Source organism: Coregonus lavaretus (assembly GCF_964263955.1).
Source record: "Coregonus lavaretus genome assembly, chromosome: 11".
In the NCBI taxonomy this organism is placed as follows: domain Eukaryota; kingdom Metazoa; phylum Chordata; class Actinopteri; order Salmoniformes; family Salmonidae; genus Coregonus; species Coregonus lavaretus.
Genome location: NC_139998.1, coordinates 13806823 through 13833714, shown reverse-complemented (window position 1 = coordinate 13833714; position 26892 = coordinate 13806823). Strand labels below are relative to the sequence as shown.

The 26892-nt window shown below is 43.6% G+C and overlaps 1 protein-coding gene across 1 annotated transcript in view; it reads right to left on the bottom strand.

Annotated features, from left to right (window-relative positions):
- Positions 1–436: 436 nt before the first annotated feature.
- The window catches only part of LOC311137250 (UPF0606 protein KIAA1549L-like), a gene marked incomplete at both ends in the record, with an annotated part of 50456 nt that continues 24000 nt past the window's right edge, over positions 437–26892 (bottom strand). Inside the window, 16 exons of the mRNA XM_084171639.1 lie at positions 437–466; positions 583–743; positions 4045–4187; positions 6551–6648; positions 6803–7183; positions 7713–7851; positions 8271–8485; positions 8828–8952; positions 9393–9523; positions 11569–11759; positions 15698–15733; positions 15958–16118; positions 16397–16568; positions 17185–17345; positions 17980–18039; positions 24538–24706. Of these exons, the coding sequence (XP_084027765.1) occupies positions 437–466; positions 583–743; positions 4045–4187; positions 6551–6648; positions 6803–7183; positions 7713–7851; positions 8271–8485; positions 8828–8952; positions 9393–9523; positions 11569–11759; positions 15698–15733; positions 15958–16118; positions 16397–16568; positions 17185–17345; positions 17980–18039; positions 24538–24706 (2373 nt within the window). The remainder of the gene's footprint in view (positions 467–582; positions 744–4044; positions 4188–6550; positions 6649–6802; positions 7184–7712; positions 7852–8270; positions 8486–8827; positions 8953–9392; positions 9524–11568; positions 11760–15697; positions 15734–15957; positions 16119–16396; positions 16569–17184; positions 17346–17979; positions 18040–24537; positions 24707–26892) is intronic.

Sequence of the window (26892 nt, the reverse complement as noted above, 5' to 3'; positions counted from 1 at the left end):
GGTGTGGACCAGGGTAGAGGCTGTATGTGGCACTACCATGGGGGATAGTTCTGCTGTACTGTAGTCTAGGCCATCCTCTGCTAGCTGGTGGCAGTTGACATGGAGGCTGTGAGGTCTGGGAGACCTGGGGCTCAGACAGCAGAGCAGAGAGGGCCTGGCTGGGCTGAGGAGGCAGGCCAGGGGGCCAGTAGCCAGGGCCAGGGGTGAAGGGCAGGGCGGGATGCTCGAGTCCAGGGCTACTCAATGTGAGGGAGGGAGGCCCTACTGCCTAACCAAAAGGACACCTGGAAGACAAAAGAGAAGGAAATGGAATGAGCGGAAATGAGCCACAACAACCCTGAATATTTGATCGGAAAATGCTGTGTTGTGTTACGAAGTGTGTGTGTGCCCACCAAAATATATGCTGTCTCCACTCAGCTCCAAAGATCATGTAATCTCAACAAATAGTTTCTAAATGACACGGGTTCTGCAAAGAGAAGAGACTGATTTAAACAGGGACTAATAGTGAGTAGAAATCCAGATCAAACCATCAGAGTTATATAGACACAATATCAGAGGATATTGTCTGGTTCAGATACTAACAGTATTTACAGTATCATTCCACTGGAGTGGGATGTCCTCGGGTTCTGGTGGGTAGGACATCCAGGATGGGCTTCCATACGACGATGGTGGAGGCATGACAAAGTAGTCTGAGTAACCAGGGCGGTTGGCTGATATGGCGTAGACCGCTGTAATTGGGTTTCCTATAGAGATAAGCAGTGTTTAGCCAATCAGAGGCTTGAATGAGTGAACTGAAGCAATTTGACAGAGAAAGATACACATATGCCTTATGTATATTATACAGTACCAGTCAAAAGTTTGGACACACCTACCCATTCCAGGGTTTTTCTTTATTTTTACTATTTTCGACGTTATAGAATAATAGTGAAGACAGCAAAATTATTAAATAACACATATGGAATCATGTAGTAACCCAAAAAGTGTTAAACAAATCAAAATATATTTTATATTTGAGATTCTTCAAATAGACAGCCTTTGCCTTGATGACAGCTTTGCACACTCTTGGCATTCTCTCAACCAGCTTCACCTGGAATGCTTTTCCAAAAGTCTTGAAGGAGTTCCCACCTATGCTTAGCACTTGTTGGCTGCTTTTCCTTCACTCTGCCATCCGACTCATCCCAAACCATCTCAATTGGGTTGAGGTCGGGGGATTGTGGAGGCCAGGTCATCTGATGCAGCACTCCATCACTCTCCTTCTTGGTAAAATAGCCCTTACACAGCCTGGAGGTGTGTTGGGTTATTGTCCTGTTGAAAAACAAATGATAGTCCCACTAAGCCCAAACCAGATGGGATGGCGTATTGCTGCAGAACGCTGTGGTAGCCATACTGGTTAAGTGTGCCTTGAATTCTAAATAAATCACAGACTGTGTCACCAGCAAAGCACCCCCACACCATAACACCTCCTCCTCCATGCTTTACGGTGGGAACTACACATGCAGAGATCATCCGTTCACCAACACCATCTCACAAGCCACGACGGTTGGAACCATAAATCTCCAATTTGGACTCCAGACCAAAGGACACATTTCCACCTGTCTAATGTCCATTGCTCGTGTTTCTTGGCCCAAGCTGGTCTCTTCTTCTTATTGGTGTCATTTAGTAGTGATTTTTTTGCAGCAAATCGACCATGAAGGCTTGATTCACACAGTCCCCTCTGAGCAGTTGATGTTGAGATGTGTCTGTGACTTGAACTCTGTGAAGCATTTATTTGGGCTGCAATTTCTGAGGCTGGTAACTCTAATGAACTTATCCTCTGCAGCAGAGGTAACTCTGGGTCTTCCATTCCTGTGGCGGTCCTCATGAGAGACAGTTTGATCATAGCGCTTGAAGGTTTTTGCGACTGCAAAGTTCTTGAAATGTTCCATATTGACTGACCTTCATATATTTAAGCAATGATGGACTGTCATTTCTCTTTTCTTATTTGAGCTGTTCTTGCCATAATATGGACTTGGTCTTTTACCAAACAGGGCTATCTTCTATATACCCCCTCCCCCCCTACCTTGTCACAACACAACTGGTTGGCTGAAATGCATTAAGAAGGAAATAAATTCCACGAATTCACTTTTAAGAAGGCAAACCTGTTAATTGAAATGCATTCCAGGTGACTACCTCATGAAGCTGGTTGAGATAATGCCAATAGTGTGAAAAGAGCTGTCATCAAGGGTGGCTATTTGAAGTATATTTATCTAAAATATATTTTGATTTGGTTACTACATGATTCCATATGTGTTATTTCATAGTTTTGATGTCTTCACTATTATTCTACAATGTAAAACATTGTACAAATAAAGAAAAACCATTGAATGAGTAGGTGTGTCCAAACTTTTGACTGGTAGTATATATATTTATATATACAGTGAGGGAAAAAAGTATTTGATCCCCTGCTGATTTTGTATGTTTGCCCACTGACAAAGACATGATCAGTCTATAATTTTAATGGTAGGTTTATTTGAACAGTGAGAGACAGAATAACAACAACAAAATCCAGAAAAACGCATGTCAAAAATGTTATAAATTGATTTGCATTTTAATGAGGGAAATAAGTATTTGACCCCCTCTCAATCAGAAAGATTTCTGGCTCCCAGGTGTCTTTTATACAGGTAACGAGCTGAGATTAGGAGCACACTCTTAAAGGGAGTGCTCCTAATCTCAGTTTGTTACCTGTATAAAAGACACCTGTCCACAGAATAAATCAATCAATCAGATTCCAAACTCTCCACCATGGCCAAGACCAAAGAGCTCTCCTAGGATGTCAGGGACAAGATTGTAGACCTACACAAGGCTGGAATGGGCTACAAGACCATCGCCAAGTAGCTTGGTGAGAAGGTGACAACAGTTGGTGCGAATATTCGCAAATGGAAGAAACACAAAATAACTGTCAATCTCCCTCAGCCTGGGGCTCCTAGCAAGATCTCACCTCGTGGAGTTGCAATGATCATGAGAATGGTGAGGAATCAGCCCAGAACTACACAGGAGGATCTTGTCAATGATCTCAAGGCAGCTGGGACCATAGTTACCAAGAAAACAATTGGTAACACACTACGCCGTGAAGGACTGAAATGCTGCAGCGCCCGCAAGGTCCCCCTGCTCAAGAAAGCACATATAGAGGCCCGTCTGAAGTTTGCCAATGAACATCTGAATGATTCAAAGGAGAACTGGGTCAAAATGTTGTGGTCAGATGAGACCAAAATCGAGCTCTTTGGTATCAACTCAACTCGCCATGTTTGGAGGAGGAGGAATGCTGCCTATGACCCCAAGAACACCATCCCCACCGTCAAACATGGAGGTGGAAACATTATGCTTTGGGGGTGTTTTTCTGCTAAGGGGACAGGACAACTTCACCGCATCAAAGGGACGATGGACAGGGCCATGTACTGTCAAATCTTGGGTGAGAACCTCCTTCCCTCAGCCAGGGCATTGTTAATGGGTCGTGGATGGGTATTCCAGCATGACAATGACCCAAAACACACGGCCAAGGCAACAAAGGAGTGGCTCAAGAAGAAGCACATTAAGGTCCTGGAGTGGCCTAGCCAGTCTCCAGACCTTAATCCCATAGAAATTCTGTGGAGGGAGCTGAAGGTTTGAGTTGCCAAACGTCAGCCTCGAAAACTTAATGACTTGGAGAAGATCTGCAAAGAGGAGTGGGACAAAATCCCTCCTGAGATGTGTGCAAACCTGGTGGCCAACTACAAGAAACGTCTGACCTCTGTGATTGCCAACAAGGGTTTTGCCACCAAGTACTAAGTCATGTTTTGCAGAGGGGTCAAATACTTATTTCCCACATTCAAATGCAAATCAATTCATAACATTTCTGACATGCGTTTTTCTTTATTTTTTTGTTGTTATTCTGTCTCTCACTGTTCAAATAAACCTCCATTAAAATTATAGACTGATCATGTCTTTGTCAGTGGGCAAATGTACAAAATCAGCAGGGGATCAAATACCTTTTTCCCTCACTGTATATATAATATTTATTATTCTGACCTGAGTAGCTGGTCACGGACTGGTCAACAGTAACAGCAGGGAAGGGCGCTCTGTTGATAGGCAGATAGGGGGCACCATTGTGCTGACTCTGCATCTCAGTGGCCTCGGAAACACGAGGCTTCAGGCTGACATCGGGTGTAGAACTGCAGAAGGGGAAACAAAGACAAAAGCCGTGTAATTCATAAGTCTCACCACTGGTTGGCCTGTATACCTCACACGCAAACCCGTTAACAGTCAATTATCTGCAGCACGGCATTCAAATGAAGATGCCGTTTGCTTTAAATGATTCAGAAAAAAATACAGCTCAGAGTAGAATTACAACACAATGTGTTAACAGTATAACATCCAAAGCCACATGTTAAAGGGAAACTTCACAATTTTTCTTCTTAACTATTCATCATCTCCAGCACCATCCCAACATCAACACCAACATATTATGTGAAAATGGCGCATTTCTATGTTTTGTAGTAAAAAAGATAAAGACAAGTGTTTCCAATGACATCATCAACCGATTAGTAGACAATTAGTAGGCAATGCCTACTCACAATTGGTCAAAATCACACAATGCACACCGATGATGTAATTGGAAACCCTTATCTTCCTCTATCTTTTTTACTACAAAACATAGAAACGCACCATTTTCACATATGTTGATGTTGGGGTGGTGCTGGAGATGATGAATATGAAGTCTATTATTTTTTTTGGTTTCCCTTTAAGCAGTAGAAAAAACAAGGATGCACTACAAGGATACAGTACACTAGTTACAAGTAGACCTTCAAAAAAGTAGTAGGTTGAGCATTGTCATGACTCTCCCTGGGTGAGGATCAAAGGCCTCACATCAGCTTGGCAAATGGCTGACAACAACCAGACACTCTTACCCACAGGGGGGCTGTGCCGGTCTTAATACCTTAATTCTGCCATAAATTAGAGAGGAGGAGGATCTATCTCTGGCACTCTAGTATGGTGAAAGGAATGCCTTTGTTTCAGATACTTTTTGCCGCACAAAAACTTCAACATCCAACAATGAACATTAGGACAAAATATTTCAACATCCAAATGTTGGGAATGATGAGAAATGGAATATGGAAAATTAATGCATATTTTGTGATGTCATTAAAAATGGTATAAAGGTGTTATAATGAAAACATTGTGACTTGAAGAGCGTTTACACTGTGTATATCAGGTTTACTTCCTTTACCTTGGGTAGAAAATATCAAGGAGGAAGACAATGTTTTCGTGAAGATAGGAATGTGATTTCAGCTTTCTAACAAAATCATAGTGATGATAATATTTTTGCCTCATAACTAGCCATGCCCGAGGGAGCTCAGAGAACGTGTCATTATGATGGAAACGCCCCTCTTTACCAGAGTGCATAAAATATTGAGATAAGAATGATCAGATCAAACTAGACAGACCTCAAGCTGCAGCTTTTGTCCATATTGGTCCCGACCCTGAAAATCAACACGAGGTGAAGACGACAAAGTTGCCTCCACTAACAATCAATGTTATGGCTGAGTAGCTGTTCTAAGTACTGTATCTAAGAAGGTGAATTTAAGTGGGACCATCCTGTTACTCTCTTCAAACCATCGTCTACTACACTGCTCTCATCACCCCACAGGGGATCATCGACACGGCTGATTAGCCATCCTCAGAAGACCACTTCCAGACGAGTGAAAGTAAACATACAACTAAGAAGAAGGACATTGTGACCTCTTGTGGACAATCTGAGCCTTACATCTGAAAGGCCATCCAAAAGAGAAGGCCCAATCGAACCCTTCCCATGAAGGCCTGGGTCCAACAGAGATACATGACGAAGACCTCCAACATGTAAATACATACATTACTTTTCTTCCCAAACGGGTGACAGTTCGGGGCAAAGTATTAGGATTACTGTGAGGGTAGGTCCATGTGTATCCAAGTGTTTTTTCTCTCTCTTTAACTCGCCATCTTTTGTAACAAGTGTCATATTGTGTTAGTCCGCTAGGGACCAGTTTTCATTGTATTACGTTTATAATCCCTACCTATACCGTGTACGTGTTTGTATCTTGTGTTATAATTTTTATTAGTTCGAAAATAAATAATTAAATTAATTTGTGTGGTACGGAATGATCAGTAAGACCCGGGTTCGTGCAGACTTAAAGAGTCTACGACTTTCAGAATGAGACTTATATGAGGTAAATTATTAATAAATGACTGTTAAATGATAAGAGATATCTAGATATCTTTAGAGTTAATTCGGGAAACGGTAACTTGTTAAACGACTTTTCCCGTGGTGCCCCAAATTCTTAATGACTTCATTGTTAAATCATTAATTTAATCTAGTAACAATTCAACATAGTAGGTAATTATTCGATAAATAATAGCCATCACAATAATTAAAGTCACGACAGCATGTTTAGCATTGTGAGGATGTGAATATATTAGAATGCATGTTATGTTCATCCGTTTACTGTCTTTTTGACAGCTAGAGGAGTGTTGAAGGGAGGAGGAGGAGGGGGGTTCGTACCGCCTCATTGAGGTCCCGGTAGGTGGTCCGGGTCTTGAAGGTATCAGAGGAGGTGGGGGTCCAACGCCCATGTCAGGAAGCTGAGCGAACCTGAAGCCCTGCAGCACCAAGCACAACACACACACACAACATAGTTAAATCAGGGTGTGGGTGTTTAAACAGATGTACTATACAGCTACTCACTCGACACATGTTGATTTTCTACAATAGCATTCAGGATTTTTACATTGCACAGTCAATCAATGCTCTCACAGGCTTGGGTAAGCTACACTGGTGGATTTCCGGCCCGTAGGCAGACCCGCTCTGGTGGCCTCCTCCGCATGGGTGGTTCATGGTGCCAGGAGCGCTGGTCACCCCCTCGGAATAGGCGCTGGTGTGGCTGGGATTGTAGGAACTGTGGAGGTGGGGGTGAGGGTGGTGGTGGTGGTGGTGGCTGCCAGGCGGAGGCTCGTCTGCAGCCAGTCCAAAGGCATTACCCAGCAGGATATGCATCTGCTGCCGGACCTCGTCGATGGAGGGCTGAGAGCTCAGAGTGGACGAGTCCGAGAGACCTTTGACCTGATGGCTTCCACCATAACCCAGGGAGCTCATCAGTCGGTCCACATTGGTCTCCTGGAACGTCTCTGGCTCCGCCTGACTCACAGGAAGACGAATACACACACACACACACCGAATCGCACACATACAGGGTTATCCATTTGCAATTTAAAAGCTCAGAACATTCAGAGCTATTAACTGGTATTGAATTTCCCATCTAAATCACCGAACAGGCTATAAATCATATTCACTGTCATTGACATTCAGCAAGGTTCAGGCAGCATAAAGAACGGGCTCCACCGCTGCGCTAGATGGAGGTTTTAAAGTTCGGCTGAAGGCAATCCTCTTCATTTGAGCCATGGAGCTTAAAGTGAATATTGGGAGAGGTAGGTATAATGGGGCTGGCTTTGTCCTAGGGTTTTCTCTAGGTTATTGCACCCCAGTATCAGAACTTCTGTAGGCTCAACCACCTTTGCCCCTGCAGTGACTCCAGTAGTATGGTGTTCATTTTAGGACATTCACCCTGCAGTTACTTCAGCAGTACGGCGTACATTTAAGGACATTTATATCTCATGGATGTCTTACAATGGACGACATACTGCACTGATATTCAGTGAGGACTCACGTCATAACCGCTGTTGCGGATGCCTCTTCTGGACCTCTCCCTGAGGACCAGCAAGTCCATCTCTGTCTCCACGGGGCTAGGGCTGCTGGCGGCCAGGGACTGACGGCTCCAGTAGGCTGGCTCTCTGGATGGGGGGTGCCTAAAGTAGGGATATCATAGTCGCCGTCATCATTATTATAGCCATCATCATCATCATCATCAGTAAAAAATGTAATCTGCAACATCTACAGTTGGGTTGATTAAATTATTTATCTGCGCTGCAGCACAGGTTTAAACTGAAAACCTGGATATACAAAATTGACTTATAACTGTACCCTTACAGGAATATTTCAGACAGTTACTCAACAGGTACCAGGGAGAAGCGGCAGTCAAGCGTGACGCCAGCAGATACTCTCGACCGGTAAAAGTAACGGTGCTGCAGCACAGGCATTTTGAAAAGTAACTTTTAAATCAGTGGATCTGTAAACGCTGAACACCCACTCAAACATGAAATGAATGCTTCCTGTATAGCATACTGTATGTCTCTTGGCATATTATAAAATGTGGATGCTCCCCCACCTCCTGATGTGGCATCCTGCATAGGAGGCCCTCTTCTCCTCAGCAGTCATTGGCTCCTTGGCCATCTCATGCCTACTGTGCCTCTCTCTGGGGTTGAATGGGTGGATGCCATTGTCTGTGATGGGAAAATCATAGTAGCCTTTTCTCTTGGCTTTCTGCCGTAGTTTGTTCCTGTAGCGTTCGATGTCGGACTTCTGCTTGAGCCCCATGTTTGCCTGTGGACGTAATTTGTATCCATTACATTTGTATATTGATTCTAGTTTGGCATTGCTTGGTATTATGAGTAAACTTGGTGAGGTCACTCTTCCCTATAAAGAAACAACCGGTTTCAATTCCATTCTTACTTCCCCTTGGCCCTAACCCATTGATGTTTGCAGATCTGTAGTCCAAGTGCAATATACAGTAGCTCCAATTATACAGTGCTTTTACTGCACCTATCCAGAACTATCTTCAGATCTGCATATAAAGGGTTGGGGCCAAAGGGAAGGGAGCAAATTGGGACAGGCTGGCAGACTCTTTATGACATCATTCCCAGCAGGCTGGGGGCGGGGTCTCACCTCCCCATTGAGGATGACTGAGTCCTGGCTGTGACTGGAGGAGGATGGGTAGGAGTATGTGGGCTGGGCCGCCATTGGCTTGATGGTGATGAGTCGCAGTGAGCCAGTGTGGTCCTCGTAGGGATCTGCCGGGGTGAGAGGACATTGCTATTTAGCACACCACTAGCTAGCCCAGCTATGACTGATATTGCTGTTATCCCCACTCACACTGCCTGAGTTACTGCAGTAAGACATGGGGCGTGTGTGTGTGTGTGTGCCTCCCTGTGTGTGTGCCTCCCTGTGTGTGTGTGTGTGTGTGTGTGTGTGTGTGTGTGTGTGTGTGTGTGTGTGTGTGTGTGTGTGTGTGTGAGAGTGTGAGCGCGCATGAGTGTGTGAGTGCCTGCGGCATGTGTGTGTGTGCATGCCTGCACTGCATGCGTCCATGCATACATGTGTTTTTTTTACAATTCATTAGCTCTCTCTATTGGTCCTACAGTGTCTCAAGCCTGTGTGATGACATAACATTGTGTGGACAAGCAGCAGTAGCCTACAGTAGCCAGAGCATGGCCTCTCTCCTCTCTCTCACCGTTCCTCTTGTGCAGCAAATCCTCCTTGGTGCTCTTCTGTGTCGCAGCCCTCCGTGCCGCCAAGCTCTTGCCCGTGTTGAGTTTCCCGGATTCGTTGCTCGTAACTGAGCCATCCTCGCTTGGCAACCTGCTGCGGGTAACCATAGTAACAGAGGCAGGCAGTGGTAAGCTCTATGCATACAGTATTATCCAAGGTTAATGCTGCTATCACACAGCCCCCTGGCCACAGTTCTAACCTGTGAAGACTGACTGCAGTGCGCAACATAGACACCTCTACAGGTGGTGTTCTAGCTAAGGCCACAGGCTAGAACAGTTGGTGCTTCTATCTTAATGTCAAAATATCTCCCATGGTATCTTTTCAGGAGTGACCAACAGGCAGACACAAGTGACTAACACACCAGTCTGATGTGATGTCAGATAAGACAGCTGGGAACAAGCACACCCATCATGTCAGCTCATATAGACATCACTCTTCAGAATGTATGAATCAGATATTTCTAAGGGTGTTATGCATTCAGAAATGCAAAATGGAATCCGCATTCGCAATCGCATTAATGAGGCTTCTATAATGAGGTACCGTTCTACTCGTGATAAATAGACGGACTGGGAGAGAGAGGGAAATAGAAAGAGAGAGAGAGAGAGGGAGAGAGGGAGAGAGGAGAGAGAGCGAGAGAGAGAGAGAGAGAGCGAGAGAGAGAGAGAGAGAGAGAGAGAGAGAGAGAGAGAGAGAGAGAGAGAGAGAGAGAGAGAGAGAGAGAGAGAGAGAGAGAGAGAGAGAGAGAGAGAGAGAGAGAGAGAGAGAGAGAGAGAGAGAGAGAGAGAGAGAGAGAGAGAACAGAGTAAGTATGTGTGTATTCCTGTCAACGTGAGGCCAGAAAAACACTGAATCAAACATGGCCCTGGAAGCATCTCTCCAGGCTGTGTAGCTCACTCACGTTTCCATGCCCAGTGTTCAGCCTCCATTCACTATACACCAGTATGTGTTTACCGCTTGTTTGTCTTCCCAGTTATAATTCTCAGCACCCTTTCAAAGGCGTTTTATTCTTTAATCATCACACTGCAGAATTCCAATGACAGCAGCAGAGGAGATGTGTTTGTAGCCTTGTGAAGCCTTGCTAATCCCAGTCTGAATGAGCCCTGGGGTCCATCCAAAGGGTGACTGGAACAGCAGCTGCCGCTGCAGCAGACCTGGGTTCAGATACTATTTTAAATCATTTTCAATACTTTATCAGTGTTTGATTGAGCTTGCCTGGCTTAATTAATCAATAGAATAGTCCAAAAATTACAAACCCCGCTCATCTGATACTCCAGGCAGGCTAGAGCAAAGCAAATACTCAAAGCATTTGAAAGATTTACAATACCATTTGAACCCAGGTCTGCACTGCAGTGCCTTCAATGCCCACTAATCATTGCAGCAGACTCGTGTCACACCTCCAGCATGGCGGCCGTAAATATGTCACTAAAAAGCCCAAGTGGGTCTAAATCAGCCAAAGATAGGGTAGAACTGTTTGACAGCTGACAATGACTGATGTTTTGGGTTGGGTCAGTAAATAAAATCAGGCCTTTGGTAGTCTGTACATTTCTTCCAGCGTGTTAGAATGAGCATTTTTATGCATTGGAAATTCAAAGGAAAGATGGCTCAATACAGCAGCTCAAGCTTGGCTTTGGCTGCGTTTAGACAGGTAGACCAATTATGATCTTCTTTTCACTAACAGGTCTTTTGACCAATCAGATCAGCTATGACAAAGATCTGATGTGAAAACATCTGGTGTGATTGGTCAAAAGACCAATTAGTGGGAAAAAATATCAGAATTGGGCTGCCTGTCTAAACACCGTCTAGAGGGAAGAGAGGAGGCTCTATTCATTTTGTGGCACGGCAATAACACATTCAGGAATCACATGTTTTGTAATACCATTTTTGTTTTCTATTGCCTTTTCCGAGTGATAGACGGCTACGATTCTTGCAATTGGCAACACCCAGGCAAACTGTAAGCCAGTCAACATGAGCAGATTTAAGCAGATTTCTATGCAATCTGTCCAAGACTGTCATATTTTTGGACGTAAAGTATTGCAACAAACAAATCCAAATGTGTTCTGGTAATCTATAGTAAACAGGGATTCTTCTTCATAGAGATCCTATCATTCTGTTTCAATTTAATTCAGTGTTCTTCTTACCCTTTGTGGATGAAGTCAGCAGAAGGGGGTCTTTTAGAGGCGGTCCCATCCTGGTGCACCTTCCTGTCCAATGACAACGGGGCATCTCTCACCGGGAGGCCCAGAACCAGCGTCTCCTTGGTAACAGAGATGGTCTCCTCACCTTGCTGATGGCCCATGTGCTTCTTGGCATAGTCAAATCCCTGCACATGCTGGGACAGAGAGGGTTTACAAAAGGGTAAAGTAAAGGAGTGCCTTAGGAGATTGACATTTAATTTACAGGTAAATGAGCAAAGTCGGCTCGGTGAGCTCTGATTTCTCTCAGTCAGCAAGTAAAGACAGAATGGGGTTCTACTAAATTTTTAAACGAAATGTCTAATGGCACCTTTGAAGTTGGGATATATTGGCAGAAAGAAATGGACAATTAAATTGGTTTATGATTTATAGTTGAAGTCGGCAGTTTAAATACACTTAGGTTGGAGTCATTAGAACTAGTTTTTCAACCACTCCACAAATGTCTTGTTAACAAACTATAGATTTGGCAAGTCGGTTAGGACATAATAAAGGACATAATTTTTCCAACAAATGTTTACAGACAGATTATTTCACTTATAATTCACTGTATCACAATTCCAGTGGGTCAGAAGTTTACATACACTAAGTTGACTGTGCCTTTAAACAGCTTGGAAAACTCCAGAAAAGTATGTAATGGCTTTAGAAGCTTCTGATAGGCTAATTGACATCATTTGAGTCAATTGGAGGTGTACCTGCGGATGTATTTCAAGGCCTAGCTTCAAACTCAGTGCCTCTTTGCTTGACATCATGGGAAAATCAAAAGAAATCAGCCAAGACCTCAGAAAAAAATTGTAGACCTCCACAAGTCTGTTTCATCCTTGGGCAATTTCCAAATGCATCAAGGTACCACGTTCATCTGTACAAACAATAGTACGCAAGTGTAAACACCATGGGACCACGCAGCCGTCATACCGCTCAGGAAGGAGACGCGTTCTGTCTCCTAGAGATTAACGTACTTTAGTGCGAAAAGTGCACATCAATCCCAGAACAACAGCAAAGGACCTTGTGAAGATGCTGGAGGAAACAGGTACAAAATTATCTATATCCACAGTAAAACAAGTCCTATATCGACATAACCTGAAAGGCCGCTCAGCAAGGAAGAAGCCACTGCTCCAAAACCGCCATAAAAAAGACAGACTACGGTTTGCAACTGCACATGGGGACAAAGATCGTACTTTTTGGAGAAATGTCCTCTGGTCTGATGAAACACAAATACAACTGTTTGGCCATAATGACCATCTTTATGTTTGGAGGAAAAAGGAGGACGCTTGCAAAATAAAGAACACCATCCCAACCGTGAAGCACGGGGTTGGCAGCATCAGGGGGGACTGGTGCACTTCACAAAATAGATGGCATCATGAGGAATGAAAATTATGTGGATATATTGAAGCAACATCTCAAGACATCAGTCAGGAAGTTAAAGCTTGGTCGCAAATGGGTCTTCCAAATGGACAATGACCCCAAGCATACTTCCAAAGTTGTGGCAAAATGGCTTAAGGACAACAAAGTCAAGGTATTGAAGTGGCCATCACAAAGCCCTGATCTCAATCCTATAGAAAATGTGTGGGCAGAACTGAAAAAGCGTGTGCGAGCAAGGAGGCCTACAAACCTGATTCAGTTACACCAGCTCTGTCAGGAGGAACGGGCCAAAATTCACCCAACTTATTGTGGGAAGCTTGTGGAAGGCTACCCGAAATGTTTGACCCAAGTTAAACAATTTAAAGGCAATGCTACCAAATACTAATTGAGTTTATGTAAACTTCTGACCCACTGGGAATGTGATGAAAGAAATAAAAGCTGAAATAAATAATTATCTCTACTATTATTCTGGCATTTCACATTCTTAAAATAAAGTGATGATCCTAACTGACCTTAGACGGGGAATTTTTACTTGGATTAAATGTCAGGAATTGTGAAAAACTGAGTTTAAATGTATTTGGCTAAGGTGTATGTAAACTTCAGACTTCAACTGTATATTATACCTAGGCTGTTTCTTTGTATAACCAAATTACTCTAATTTCATGAAGCCTCTCTGCTTTGCAAAACAGCAAAAGGAACAGAATGTGCAGACCCATTTGTTTTCAAATTCTATTTTTTTATGCTATTTTTGAAAACTCTAAATATGTAAATACATGATGGTCAATGTATTTCTACTTGAGTGCATGTGATAGGAAGGGAGAAAAGAACCTCACGCAGCTTTAATAATTAAAGAGTCTTGCACTATCATCACACCTGGTTTTGAGATAAATCGATACACTGTTTGTGCAGACATCTGTACCTCATCCTGAGGTTAGTGATATTTCACGACAGTGTGAGTCTGGCTGAGATAATGTATAAAGACAGTATGGCTTCATCATATTGGACATTCACAGTTAGGGGGGATGTTTCTACAGATGAACCTTGAAGGCTGAGCTCAACAGAGATATATTTCACTGGCAGCAGGCAGACCTCTCTGTCCACTGGCAGCAGGCAGACCTCTCTGTCCACCGGCAGCAGGCAGACCTCTCTGTCCACCGGCAGCAGGCAGACCTCTCTGTCCACTGGCAGCAGGCAGACCTCTCTGTCCACTGGCAGCAGGCAGACCTCTCTGTCCACTGGCAGCAGGCAGACCTCTCTGTCCACTTGATGCGGTTGACTTTATAAATGGTCTCCTTTCATCTTTCAACTGCCCAGTTTGATAAAGACATGGAGTTGATCTGAGACTCTGCACAAGGCTACTCTGTGATGTATTTGACAAAGATGGATTCTGTGTTCTCACTTGGGCTCCTTTGGGATACTGATGGAGAGGGAGAGGTTTGATAAAACCCCCAAGGGACTTTATGTAAAGCGACCTCATGGTAAAACCACTCTGAGCAACTAAATTATGATTGATATGATTTTCTTTTCATTGCACAAACTGTCAAAATAAAGCCACGTGATGGACTGTACCACATACTGTATTTGGAGAGCAATGAAATACACTCACATATTGAATGATCAATGCAGAAACACACATGCAGACTGAAGCCATGCCATTGATTTGAAGCTTTGCGTTGTTGTCCCACTTTGATGGTTAATTATGTGCTGGACTAGTGGTTCAAGAAGTCCACTATCTCCCTAGTGGGTTATGCTCTGCTTGGTATTCTGTCTTCATTCCCAGAACGTTTGGACACCAACACATTCCACTGCAACAGACTGCAAATATGTGCAGTGTAGTGGAGCCAAAGAGCTTAACTCAACGCATTTACCACTAATGTCCTTTTGTCATATCGCCACAAACTATTCATAAACTAAGTAATTATAAGAACATTTATCTAATTTGTGCATGCGTGCCACATCTCTGGATCAGAAAGGGAAAGAGAGAGAAATCTGCCTCGCAGCGCCGTGAATCTCCGATTTAGCGACGCTTTTAATAATTAATGTCACATTCATAACAACCCCGTGACATGAAATGTCTACAAACAGTTTCACAAATCAACAAAACCTTGAAGCACTGCACTCGCACATGTAAAATACAGAATACAGATATGGCGCTAATAGGCCCCGTTTTGGGAGAGAAGTCCTATCCTACCATCCTATTTTTACTTTACACTAATCAAGTGTATCGCTGACCTTGTCCTACACCATAAACTGGAGCTAGCGCTTCTCTTTTCCCATCCAAAAATATGCCATGATGTTACATATGTTCTTCTGGAGGGAGTTATGTTGGAATGACATACAGAAATTACACTGAAATCAGCTGACTTTTTCTGCTGCTGCATGAGTGCATGTTGAGTACGAATCTGAAAGGTTTAGGGGCAGATCTTGGTTATGCTCCTCCACATTATCCCTATTAATCTAATTGGCACAATATTTAATCCAGTAACAAAATTACTGATCGCTTGGATTGTGCCACGGAGCCACTGGCTGGTATGAGATGAGACTGGATGAGTAGAAGCCTGGTGGATAAGAATCATTACTATGCATTGGAAGGTAACAGGGATGTATAAAATGGCCCACTGATCGTAGACGATGAGCCATGGTGAGCCCACTCCATCCCTTCCATTGATTCCCCCAGTCAACATGCATTTATTCATAAATAACACTCAGTCAATACCTGGTGGTGATAACTGCCCTCCCTCCGATAGGATGTCTAAAGGAGAAGGCAATGAAAGGGACATTTAGCTGAGGATTCAATTCCAGCACATTAACCATCTGGATTCTTATTTCGCCCCCATCATGCTCATTGAGCATCCATCACTATCATCACCATTGGCTATAAGTAATTGAGCGAATGCAAGATGAAGTATTAAGACCTGCCCAGATGTGACGTTTCTCTGAACTGCACATGAAGATGTTAAGAGATGTAACGTTCACCTTAGAGCGGGGTTTGAAGCTCCTGAAAGCGTTGGTCTTGAAGATGACCCTGTTCCTCTTGCACAGGATGGCGGTGACCATGAAGACAACAACCATCACCAGGGCAACAGGCGTCAGCACAGCCATGATCCACAGATTGGCAGGCGGGACCTTTACCACAGCTGTCGGAAACCATGGAGACAAAAATAAATACACGGCCCACACACACACGATCTATCAATATGTATTTTTGTTTGCAATCATTATGAAATGATTGAGGCACATAGCTATTCAACAGGCTATGAGACAGATAGAAGTGCTTCAGTCTGAGCAAAACTAAAATATACTGAAATAACTCATGTGCATCCATCTGTTTGTGACTGAAAAGCTAGTTCTGTACACTTCATGTAAGAGAATAATGTTCAGGCTGTTTGGTAAAGATGTGTAAAAGATAACCTACGATCAGCTTGGAGCAGGACAAAGTAGCCCAGGGTGAGGGCCATGGTTTGGGAATCCAAGGTACTGAGGGTCTTAGCTGCAGTGGTGCCAGTTATGGGGGCACCATTCAGTTGGGCATAGTAAGTCATTTCGGCTGGGTTCTTAGGCCCAGGGAGTCGACGAATGCCAACCATCTAAACAAGAACAACACAATTTGATGGATTCAGTGCTGTCATATGGCATAAAAGAGCCATTGCAAAAATACAATAGCAAGAATGATGTTATCTGAAGGGGCAAACACTAAAAAATAACAGCACTGAGGGAACACTCTCATTGAACTAATATGAATCAGTGGAATTAATCGTATTTTATTATAGATCAAATGTTTATTGTCCACAATACATCATAATGGTTTTATCAAGGACTGTGTTTAAAGACTAAAGCTTGCCATAAAGCAGGGGGGAGTGTTAAATGGAAGAGATCAACATCCGTTACATGAGCTCTCTCCCCCCTCATAAAACCTGATCATCAAAAAATGTATTCTGTGACAAAACCTAAAAGGGGAAATTGAAATTCTGTGAATCTTCATAAAATAGTGAAACTCTGGGGCAAGTGAACATAAAATGTTCTAGTTGTTTGACTGAACACAGAAGTTGTTTATCAGTGAGTGAGCATGCAGTCCCTTGTGTGTGTGTGTGTGTGTGTGTGTGTGTGTGTGTGTGTGTGTGTGTGTGTGTGTGTGTGTGTGTGTGTGTGTGTGTGTGTGTGTGTGTGTGTGTGTGCATGTGCGTGTGTGCCTGCCTCCCTCACCTGGACGGTGTAGCTCCCGACAGTGGTGGCCCTTCTAAAGCGGCTCCCCTGGCTCCCCTGACGCCCAGACACCAAAAACAGCTCAGCCAGCCGCTGCTCCATTAAACTAGCGAAGCTCTGATAATTCCCTTCCAGAGAAGATCTGTCAACATCCTGAATTACTGCAGAGCAGTGGAGCACAGAGAGAGAGAGACAGAGAGAGAGAGAGAGAGAGAGAGAGAGAGAGAGGTGGAGACAGGGGGAGGGGGACGTGAGGGGAGAAGGGGGAGAGAGGGAGCGCAGAGAGGAGGCAGGGAGGTAAGGAGGGAAGGAGGAAAGAGGGAGAGTTGGATAGGGAGAGAGGGCGAGAGAGGACGGGGAGAAAGAGAGGTAAGAGGAGAAGAGAGGGATAAAGAGCAGATGGTGAGGTGAGGTAGGGACAGCGGAGGAAAGAGAGGTCTGGTCATTCATCCCTCAATTTAAAACCTGTAAGTCATATTAAAGTTGGGCTGACCTTGGCACACTGCAGTCTCATCATGACAGTGGCAGAAAGGTACAGGAGGAGGCTAAATGCCATTTAGAGTCCTCTCACAAAAGAGGGCCTCCTTCACACTGAGCACTGATCTGATGTGATCTCTCAGAAACAGATGTCAGGAAGCTCTAAATAATGCATCAATAGGATTTGGAAGGAAAGGAGGAGCTCAAAGATGTTGGGGGAAAAAACACCACAGGCGCACAAATGTACACAACACACAACAGTTGAGCAAAGCACTAACTAACTAGTAGTTAATGAAAATCAATGACAGTTTAAATTACCTGTGATCACCCAGTAGTGCTTTGTGGCAGTGGATGTGTTGAGGTTGTGGTACTCTAGTGCTGTGGAGTGAAATGGGGAGAGAGGGGGGGGGGGGGGGGGCACAGAGGAGAGAGAGGTTACAGAGAGGCTTGGGCGATACACCGTTTATACTGTATACCGGGGGCTGCAGTGGTGCGTGCTAGGCCACTGCTTATAACATTAGGTTAAGTATAATTATAAGAAATCTAAGATCTGCCAAATAAATGATATCCAGCTCAGGAATCCAGCTATGCATTTGGTTTGCTAACTTGCTATCTAAGTGGCTAGATGGCAAGATCAAGCTTCTTGGTTACAGCAGAGACATTCAAGATCAAGATCCCTGTTGCCTAAATTGTTTTGTGTTTAAAAAGAATACAGTGGGGGAAAAAAGTATTTAGTCAGCCACCAATTGTGCAAGTTCTCCCACTTAAAAAGATGAGAGAGGCCTGTAATTTTCATCATAGGTACACGTCAACTATGACAGACAAATTGAGAAAAAAAAATCCAGAAAATCACATTGTATGATTTTTAATGAATTTATTTGCAAATTATGGTGGAAAATAAGTATTTGGTCACCTACAAACAAGCAAGATTTCTGGCTCTCACAGACCTGTAACAACTTATTTAAGAGGCTCCTCTGTCCTCCACTCGTTACCTGTATTAATGGCACCTGTTTGAACTTGTTATCAGTATAAAAGACACCTGTCCACAACCTCAAACAGTCACACTCCAAACTTCCCAATGGCCAAGACCAAAGAGCTGTCAAAGGACACCAAAAACAAAATTGTAGACCTGCACCAGGCTGAGAAGACTGAATCTGCAATAGGTAAGCAGCTTGGTTTGAAGAAATCAACTGTGGGAGCAATTATTAGGAAATGGAAGACATACAAGACCACTGATAATCTCCCTCGATCTGGGGCTCCACGCAAGATCTCACCCCGTGGGGTCAAAATGATCACAAGAACGGTGAGCAAAAATCCCAGAACCACACGGGGGGACCTAGAGAATGACCTGCAGAGAGCTGGGACCAAAGTAACAAAGCCAACCATCAGTAACACACTACGCCGCCAGGGACTCAAATCCTGCAGTGCCAGACGTGTCCCCCTGCTTAAGCCAGTACATGTCCAGGCCCGTCTGAAGTGCATTTGGATGATCCAGAAGAGGATTGGGAGAATGTCATATGGTCAGATGAAACCAAAATATAAATTTTTGGTAAAAACTCAACTCGTCATGTTTGGAGGACAAAGAATGCTGAGTTGCATCCAAAGAACACCATACCTACTGTGAAGCATGGGGTTGGAAACATCATGCTTTGGGGCTGTTTTTCTGCAAAGGGACCAGGACGACTGATCCGTGTAAAGGAAAGAATGAATGGGGCCATGTATCGTGAGATTTTGAGTGAAACCCTCCTTCCATCAGCAAGGGCATTGAAGATGAAACGTGGCTGGGTCTTTCAGCATGACAATGATCCCAAACACACCGCCCGGGCAACGAAGGAGTGGCTTCGTAAGAAGCATTTCAAGGTCCTGGAGTGGCCTAGCCAGTCTCCAGATCTCAACCCCATAGAAAATCTTTGGAGGGAGTTGAAAGTCTGTGTTGCCCAGCGACAGCCCCAAAACATCACTGCTCTAGAGGAGATCTGCATGGAGGAATGGGCCAAAATACCAGCAACAGTGTGTGAAAACCTTGTGAAGACTTACAGAAAATGTTTGACCTGTGTCATTGCCAACAAAGGGTATATAACAAAGTATTGAGAAACTTTTGTTATTGACCAAATACTTATTTTCCACCATCATATGCCAATAAATTCATTAAAAATCCTACAATGTGATTTTCTGGATTTTTTTTTCTCATTTTGTCTGTCATAGTTGACGTGTACCTATGATGAAAATTACAGGCCTCTCTCATCTTTTTAAGTGGGAGAACTTGCACAATTGGTGGCTGACTAAATACTTTTTTCCCCCACTGTATATATATATATATTCAGTACCAGTCAAAAGTTTGGACACACATACTCATTTAAGGGTTTTTCTTTAGTTTTACTATTTTCTACATTGTAGAATAATAGTGAAGACATCAAAACTATGAAATAACACACATGGAATCATGTAGTAACCAAAAAAGTGTTAAACAAATCAAAATATATTTTATATTTGAGATTCTTCAAAGTAGCCACCCTTTGCCTTGATGACAGCTTTGCACACTCCTGGCATTCTCTCAACCAGCTTCACCTTGAATGCTTTTCCAACAGTCTTGAAGAAATTCCCACATATGCTGAGCATGTGTTGGCTGCTTTTCCTTCACTCTGCGTCCAACTCATCCCAAACCATCTCAATTGGGTTGCGGTCGGGTGATTGTGGAGGCCAGGTCATCTGATGCAGCACTCCATCACTCTCCTTCTTCGTCAAATAGCCCTTACACAGCCTGGAGGTGTGTTGGGTCATTGTCCTGTTGAAAAACAAATGATAGTCCCACTAAGAGCAAACCAGATGGGATGGCGTATCACTGCAGAATGCTGGTTAAGTGTTCCTTGAATTCTAAATAAATCACAGACAGTGTCACCAGCAAAGCACCCCCACAACATCACACCTCCTCCTCCATGCTTCACGGTGGGAACCACACATGCGGAGATAATCCGTTCACGTACTCTGCGTCTCACAAAGACACGACGGTTGGAACCAAGAATCTCAGATCATCAGACCGAAGGACAGATTCTTCTTCTTGGTGTCCTTTAGTAGTGGTTTCTTTGCAGCAATTCGACCATGAAGGCCTGATTCACACAGTCTCCTCTGAACAGTTGATGTTGAGATGTGTCTGTTACTTGAACTCTGTGAAGCATTTATTTGGGCTGCAATTTCTGAGGCTGGTAACTCTAATGAACTTATCCTCTGCAGCAGAGGTAACTCTGGGTTTTCCTTTCCTGTGGCGGTCCTCATGAGAGCCAGTTTCATCATAGAGATTGATGGTTTTTGCAACTGCACTTGAAGAAAATTTCAAAGTTCTTGAAATGTTCCATATTGACTGACCTTCATGTCTTAAAGTAATGATGGACTGTCGTTTCTCTTTGCTTATTTGAGCTGTTCTTGCCATAATATTGACTTGGTCTTTTACCAAATAGAGTTATCTTCTGTATTCCACCCCTACCTTGTCACAACACAACTGATTGGCTCAAACACATTAAGAAGGAAAGAAATTCCACAAATGTACTTTTAACAAGGCACACCTGTTATTTGAAATGCATTCCAGGTGACTACCTCATGAAGCTGGTTGAGAGAATTCCAAGAGTGTACAAAGCTGTCATCAAGGCAAAGGGTGGCTACTTTGAAGAATCTCAAACTTAAAATATATTTTATATGTTTAACACTTTTTTGGTTACTACATGATTCCATGTGTTATTTCTTAGTTTTGATGTCTTCACTATTATTCCACAATGTAGAAAATAGTAAAAACAAAGAAAAACCCTGGAATGAGTAGGTGTGGCCAAAGTTTTGACTGGTACTGTATATATATACTGTATATATTTTGTTTCATTATTTATTTTATACACCTTGTGTTCACATTCGGTAATACAGTATACCCCAGTATTGTACAGAAATGGTATGACAGTATAAAAACCTGGATACCGGCCAACCCTAACAGAGAAGACAGCTGATTAGTATAGTGCGCCAGGCTGCATGCCTGATAAATTCCACCTTTTCTGTCCCATTATGCAGCTGGCTGGAGGCCAGCAGGGATGTTGTCTCTGACTTTGCAGATGCACCTTAACCCTCCTAACGCTCTGTTTGAAACTGTGCGAGCCTTGAATATTCAAATGGTAAGGGTCAAAGTTGCAGGTCCATTATGATATTCTGAGAGTGAAACTTGGCAATTAGAAATGCCAGACGGGCAAATTTTTCTAACTTAATCATAATTCTTTGAAAGTGCTCTTCTCGACCATTGATGGCCTGGTAAATCCTACCCCAGCAGTTTGTGGCATATTTCAGAGATAAGATAACCAACATTAGGCTGGGTCAAGCAAGACCCGATGAGAAGTTTGATGATATATTCCCTAGGCTACCAAGCAAAGGCACTATGGATTTATTTTCCCTGGTTGACACAGACATGCTTAAGGAAAGTGATATCACAACTTAAGCCTTCTCAACCCTATCCCCACCACCTTCGTCAAAATAGTTTTTAATTGCATATCTGAAGAAGTGCAAGCTATTGTTAATCAGTCCCTGTTCACAGGCACTTTCTCCACTGCACTAAAAACTGCTATGGTGAAACCCCTTCTGAAGCAATTTTCGGCCAATCTCCAACCTTCCATTATTAATTGGTATTCAAACAGCTAAATATTTTTTTAAGTGCCAACTGTATTTTTGAAAAATTCCAATCTGGTTTTGTGCCCACCACAGTACATAGACAGCCTTAGTTAAAGTGGTAAATGATCTGAGAGAAAATACATATCAAATGTGCCATTCCACAAGGTTCGATTTTGGGTCCGGTACTGTTCAGTTTATATACTGTATGTTACCCCTTGGCAGCGTTATCAGAAAGCACAGAATTGATTTTCACAGCTACGCAGACGATACATAACTTTACATTTCTGTGTCACTAGAGGACTTTAGCTCCACAGATAAATGATTATACTGTATAAGTGATTTAAATACTTGTATGGCTCACAACTTCCTCCAGCTAAATCAAGACAAGACTGAGGTACTTATTGTTGGAGCCAAAGTACAGAGAGAGAATCTAGCCGCACATTTTAATTCAATAATAAAGATATAACACCAGGTTAAAAACCAACGTGTTATTTTAGATTCTGAACAAAATTTCCAATCACACATTAGGAATGTGACCAAAATAGCTTTTTATCACTTGAGGAACATTGACAAGGTGCAGCCAATTCTCTCTAAGGCTGATACAGAGAGACTCATCCATGCTTTTATTTCAAGCTGGCTTGAGTTTGACTATTGTAATGCTCTCCTGTCTGGTCTACCCAAGAAAGCCATTGGTCAACTGTAAAACATACAGAATGCTGCAGCATGGGTACTGACCAAGACCAGACAGCGAGCCCACATTACACCGGATTTAAGGTCTCTGCACTGGCTGCCTGTGAGTTTTAGAATTAATTTTAAGATTATTCTATTGGTTTATAAATCAATCCATGATTGTGCACCCCAATACATGTCAGCCATGCTTTTAAGTTATGTACCCAGTAGGTCCCTCAGGTCCTCTGGCACTGGCATTTTAACTATCCCAAAGCCTAGGACCAAGAGGCATGGAGAGGCAGCCTTTAGTTATTATGACCCCATCCTCTGGAATAGCCTGCCAGAGAACCTGAGGGGGGCCGAAACTGTGGACATATTTAAAAGAGATCTTAAGACACATCTTTTTAGCTTTGCTTTTCCTAAGGGTGCTTTTTAGTTGTTCAGTTTGTGTAATGCTTTTGTTTTTGATCATATGTTTATTTTGTAGTAGATATTGCAGCTTTTATTTACATAGTTTTTTCCTGTAAAGCACATTGCGTTGCATTCCATGTCGGAAATGTGCTGTATAAATAAAGCGTGATTTGATTTGATTTGAAGGGTTCATTTCGACAGCATGAGATGAAATCCTGAGCTAGTGTAAATACATTGAGTGTACAAAACATTAGGAACACCTTCCTACTATTGAGTTGCACCCCCTTTTGCCTTCAATTCGTTGGAGCATGGACTCTACAAGGTGTCGAAAGCGTTCCACAGGGATGCTGGCCCATGTTGACTCCAATGCTTCCCACAGTTGTGTCAAGTTGGCTGGATGTCCTTTGGGTGGTGGACCATTCTTGATACACACAGGAAACAGTTGAACGTGACAAACCCAGCAGCGTTGCAGTTCTTGACACACTCAAACCGGTGTGCCTGGCACCTATCCCATTCAAAGACACTTAAATATGTTGTCTTCCCATTAAACCTCTGAATGGCATACATACACAATCCATGTCTCAATAGCTTCAAGGCTTAAAAATCCTTCTTTAATCTTTCTCCTCCCCATCATCTACACTGATTGGTGGATTTAATAAGTGACATCAATAAGGGATCATAGCTTTCACCTGGATTCACCTGGTCAGTCTATGCCATGGAAAGAGCAGGTGTTCCTAATGTTTTGTATACTCAATGTATAAATATAATATTATTTGATCTTCCCTACATGCTCAAATTATCCATTCTCTGAAGAAACACCCAGAAGGTGACGCAAATGATTGCAGTTTAGCATGAAGTGAACTAGTCAGCCTCCTCTCCTCTGCACAACATGATATTGGACCATAACGTCTCCTTTGTCAATTAGTTCAACATCTAATTATCAGTACCCTGCTGGTATAATGAAATAAAGACGTCATTCATATTTTCGTATTCAGACCACACACTTACAAACACACAAACATAAGCTATCACTAAAGGACAACACTCAGTGGAAATATGACATCAATATTCATGTATAAAAATGAAGAAAACTAGAAGAAAACGCCACTGGAAAAATCTGACACGCAAACCCTTCCCATGATGCCCTGGGGTACTTACGCTCAGCGATGACGAGTGGGGGGAAGAAGAGAAAGTAGCCCACCAGCTCTGCGGTCAGCTGGTTCAGGAGACCGCTGGAGACGGTTCCGTTCAGCACCGTGTTCTCATTCTTGACCACATAGACCAGAGACACGGCAGGAGAGCCAATCACCTGGGAGGCGCTCTGGATCTGGACAAACACAGACAAGGATGTTAAAATCAAATCAAATCAAATCAAATGTTCTACATGCGCCGAATACAACAGGTGTAGACCTACAGTGAAATGCTTGCTTACAAGCCCTTAACCAACAATGCAACTTTAAGAAAAACAAGTGTTAAGTAAAAATAGATAAGTAAAAAATTAAAATTAAAATAATTAAAGAGCAGCAGTAAAATATAATAACAGTAGGGAGGCTATGTACAGGGGGTACCGGTACAGAGTAACTGTGCGGGGGCACAGGTTAGTTGAGGTAATTGAGGTAATATGTACATGTGGATAGAGTTAAAGTGACTATGCATAGATAATAAACAGAGAGTAGCAGCAGCGTAAAAGAGGGGGTGGGGTGGGGTGGGGTGGATAATGCAAATAGTCTGGGTAGTCATGATTAGCTGTTCAGGAGTCTTATGGCTTGGGGGTAGAAGCTGTTAAGAAGCCTTTTGGACATAGACTTGGCGCTCTGGTACCGCTTACCATTCGGTAGCAGAGAGAACAGTCTATGACTAGGGTGGCTGGAGTCTTTGACAATTTTTAGGCCCTTCCTCTGACACCGTCTGTTATAGAGGTCCTGGATGGCAGGAAGCTTGGCCCCAGTGATGTACTGGGCCGTATGCACTACCCTCTGTAATGCCTTGCGGTCAGAGGCTGAGCAGTTGCCATACCAGGCAGTGATGCAACCAGTCAGGATGCTCTCGATGGTGCAGCTGTAGAACTTTTTGAGGATCTGAGGACCATTACCAAATATTTTCAATCTCCTGATGGGGAATAGGCTTTGTCATGCCCTCTTCACGACTGTCTTGGTGTGTTTGGACCATGATAGTTTGTTGGTGATGTGGACACCAAGGAACTTGAAGCTCTCAACCTGTTCCACTACAGCCCTGTCGATGAGAGTGGGGGCGTGCTCAGTCCTTTTTTTTTTCCTGTAGTCCACAATCATCTCCTTTGTCTTGATCACATTGAGGGAGAGGTTGTTATCCTGGCACCACACGGCCAGGTCTCTGACCTCCTCCCTATAGGCTGTCTCATCGTTGTCGGTGATCAGGCCTACCACTGTTGTGTCGGCGGCAAACTTAATGATGGTGTTGGAGTCGTGCCTGGCCATGCAGTCATGAGTGAACAGGGAGTACAGGAGGGGACTGAGCACGCACCCCTGAAGGGCCCCCATGTTGAGTATCAGCATGGCAGATGTGTTGTTACGGACCCTTACCACCTGGGGGGCGGCCCGTCATGAAGTCCAGGATCCAGTTGCAGAAGGAGGTGTTTTGTCCCAGGGTCCTTAGCTTAGTGATGAGCTTTGAGGGCACAATGGTGTTGAACGCTGAGCTGGAGTCAATTAATAGCATTCTCACATAGGTGTTCTTCTTGTCCAGGTGGGAAAGGGCAGTGTGTAGTGCAATAGAGATAGCATCATCTGTGGATCTTTTGGGACCACCTTGCCAGTTGGTCAGCGCATGCTCGGAGTACGCGTCCTGGTAATCTGTCTGGCCCTGCGGCCTTGTGAACGTTGACCTGCTTAAAAGTCTTACTCACATCGGCTATGGAGAGCATGATCACATAGTCATCCGGAACAGCTGATGCTCTCATGCATGTTTCAGTATTGCTTGCCTCAAAGCGAGCATAGAAGTGATTAAGCTCTTCTGGTAGGCTTGTGTCACTGGGCAGCTCGCAGCTGTGCTTCCCTTTGTAGTCTGTAATAGTTTGCAAGCCCTGCCATATCCGACGAGCGTCGGAGCCGGTGTAGTACGATTAAATCTTGGTCCTGTATTGACTCTTTGCCTGTTTGATGGTTCATCGGAAGGCATAGCAGGATTTCTTATAGTGCGGATGTTGCCTGTAATCCATGGCTTCTGGTTGGGGTATGTACGTACAGGCACTGTGGGGACGACGTCATCGATGCACTTATTGATGAAGCCATTGACTGATGTGGTGTACTCCTCAATGCCATTGGAAGAATCCCGGAACATATTCCAGTCTGTCCTAGCAAAACAGTCCTGTAGCTTAGCATCTGCGTCATCTGACCATTTCCTTATTAACCGAGTCACTGGTGCTTCCTGCTTTAGTTTTTGCTTATAAGCAGGAATCAGGAGGATAGAATTATGGTCAGATTTGCCAAATGGAGGGCGAGGGAGAGCTTTGTATGCGTCTCTGTGTGTGGAGTA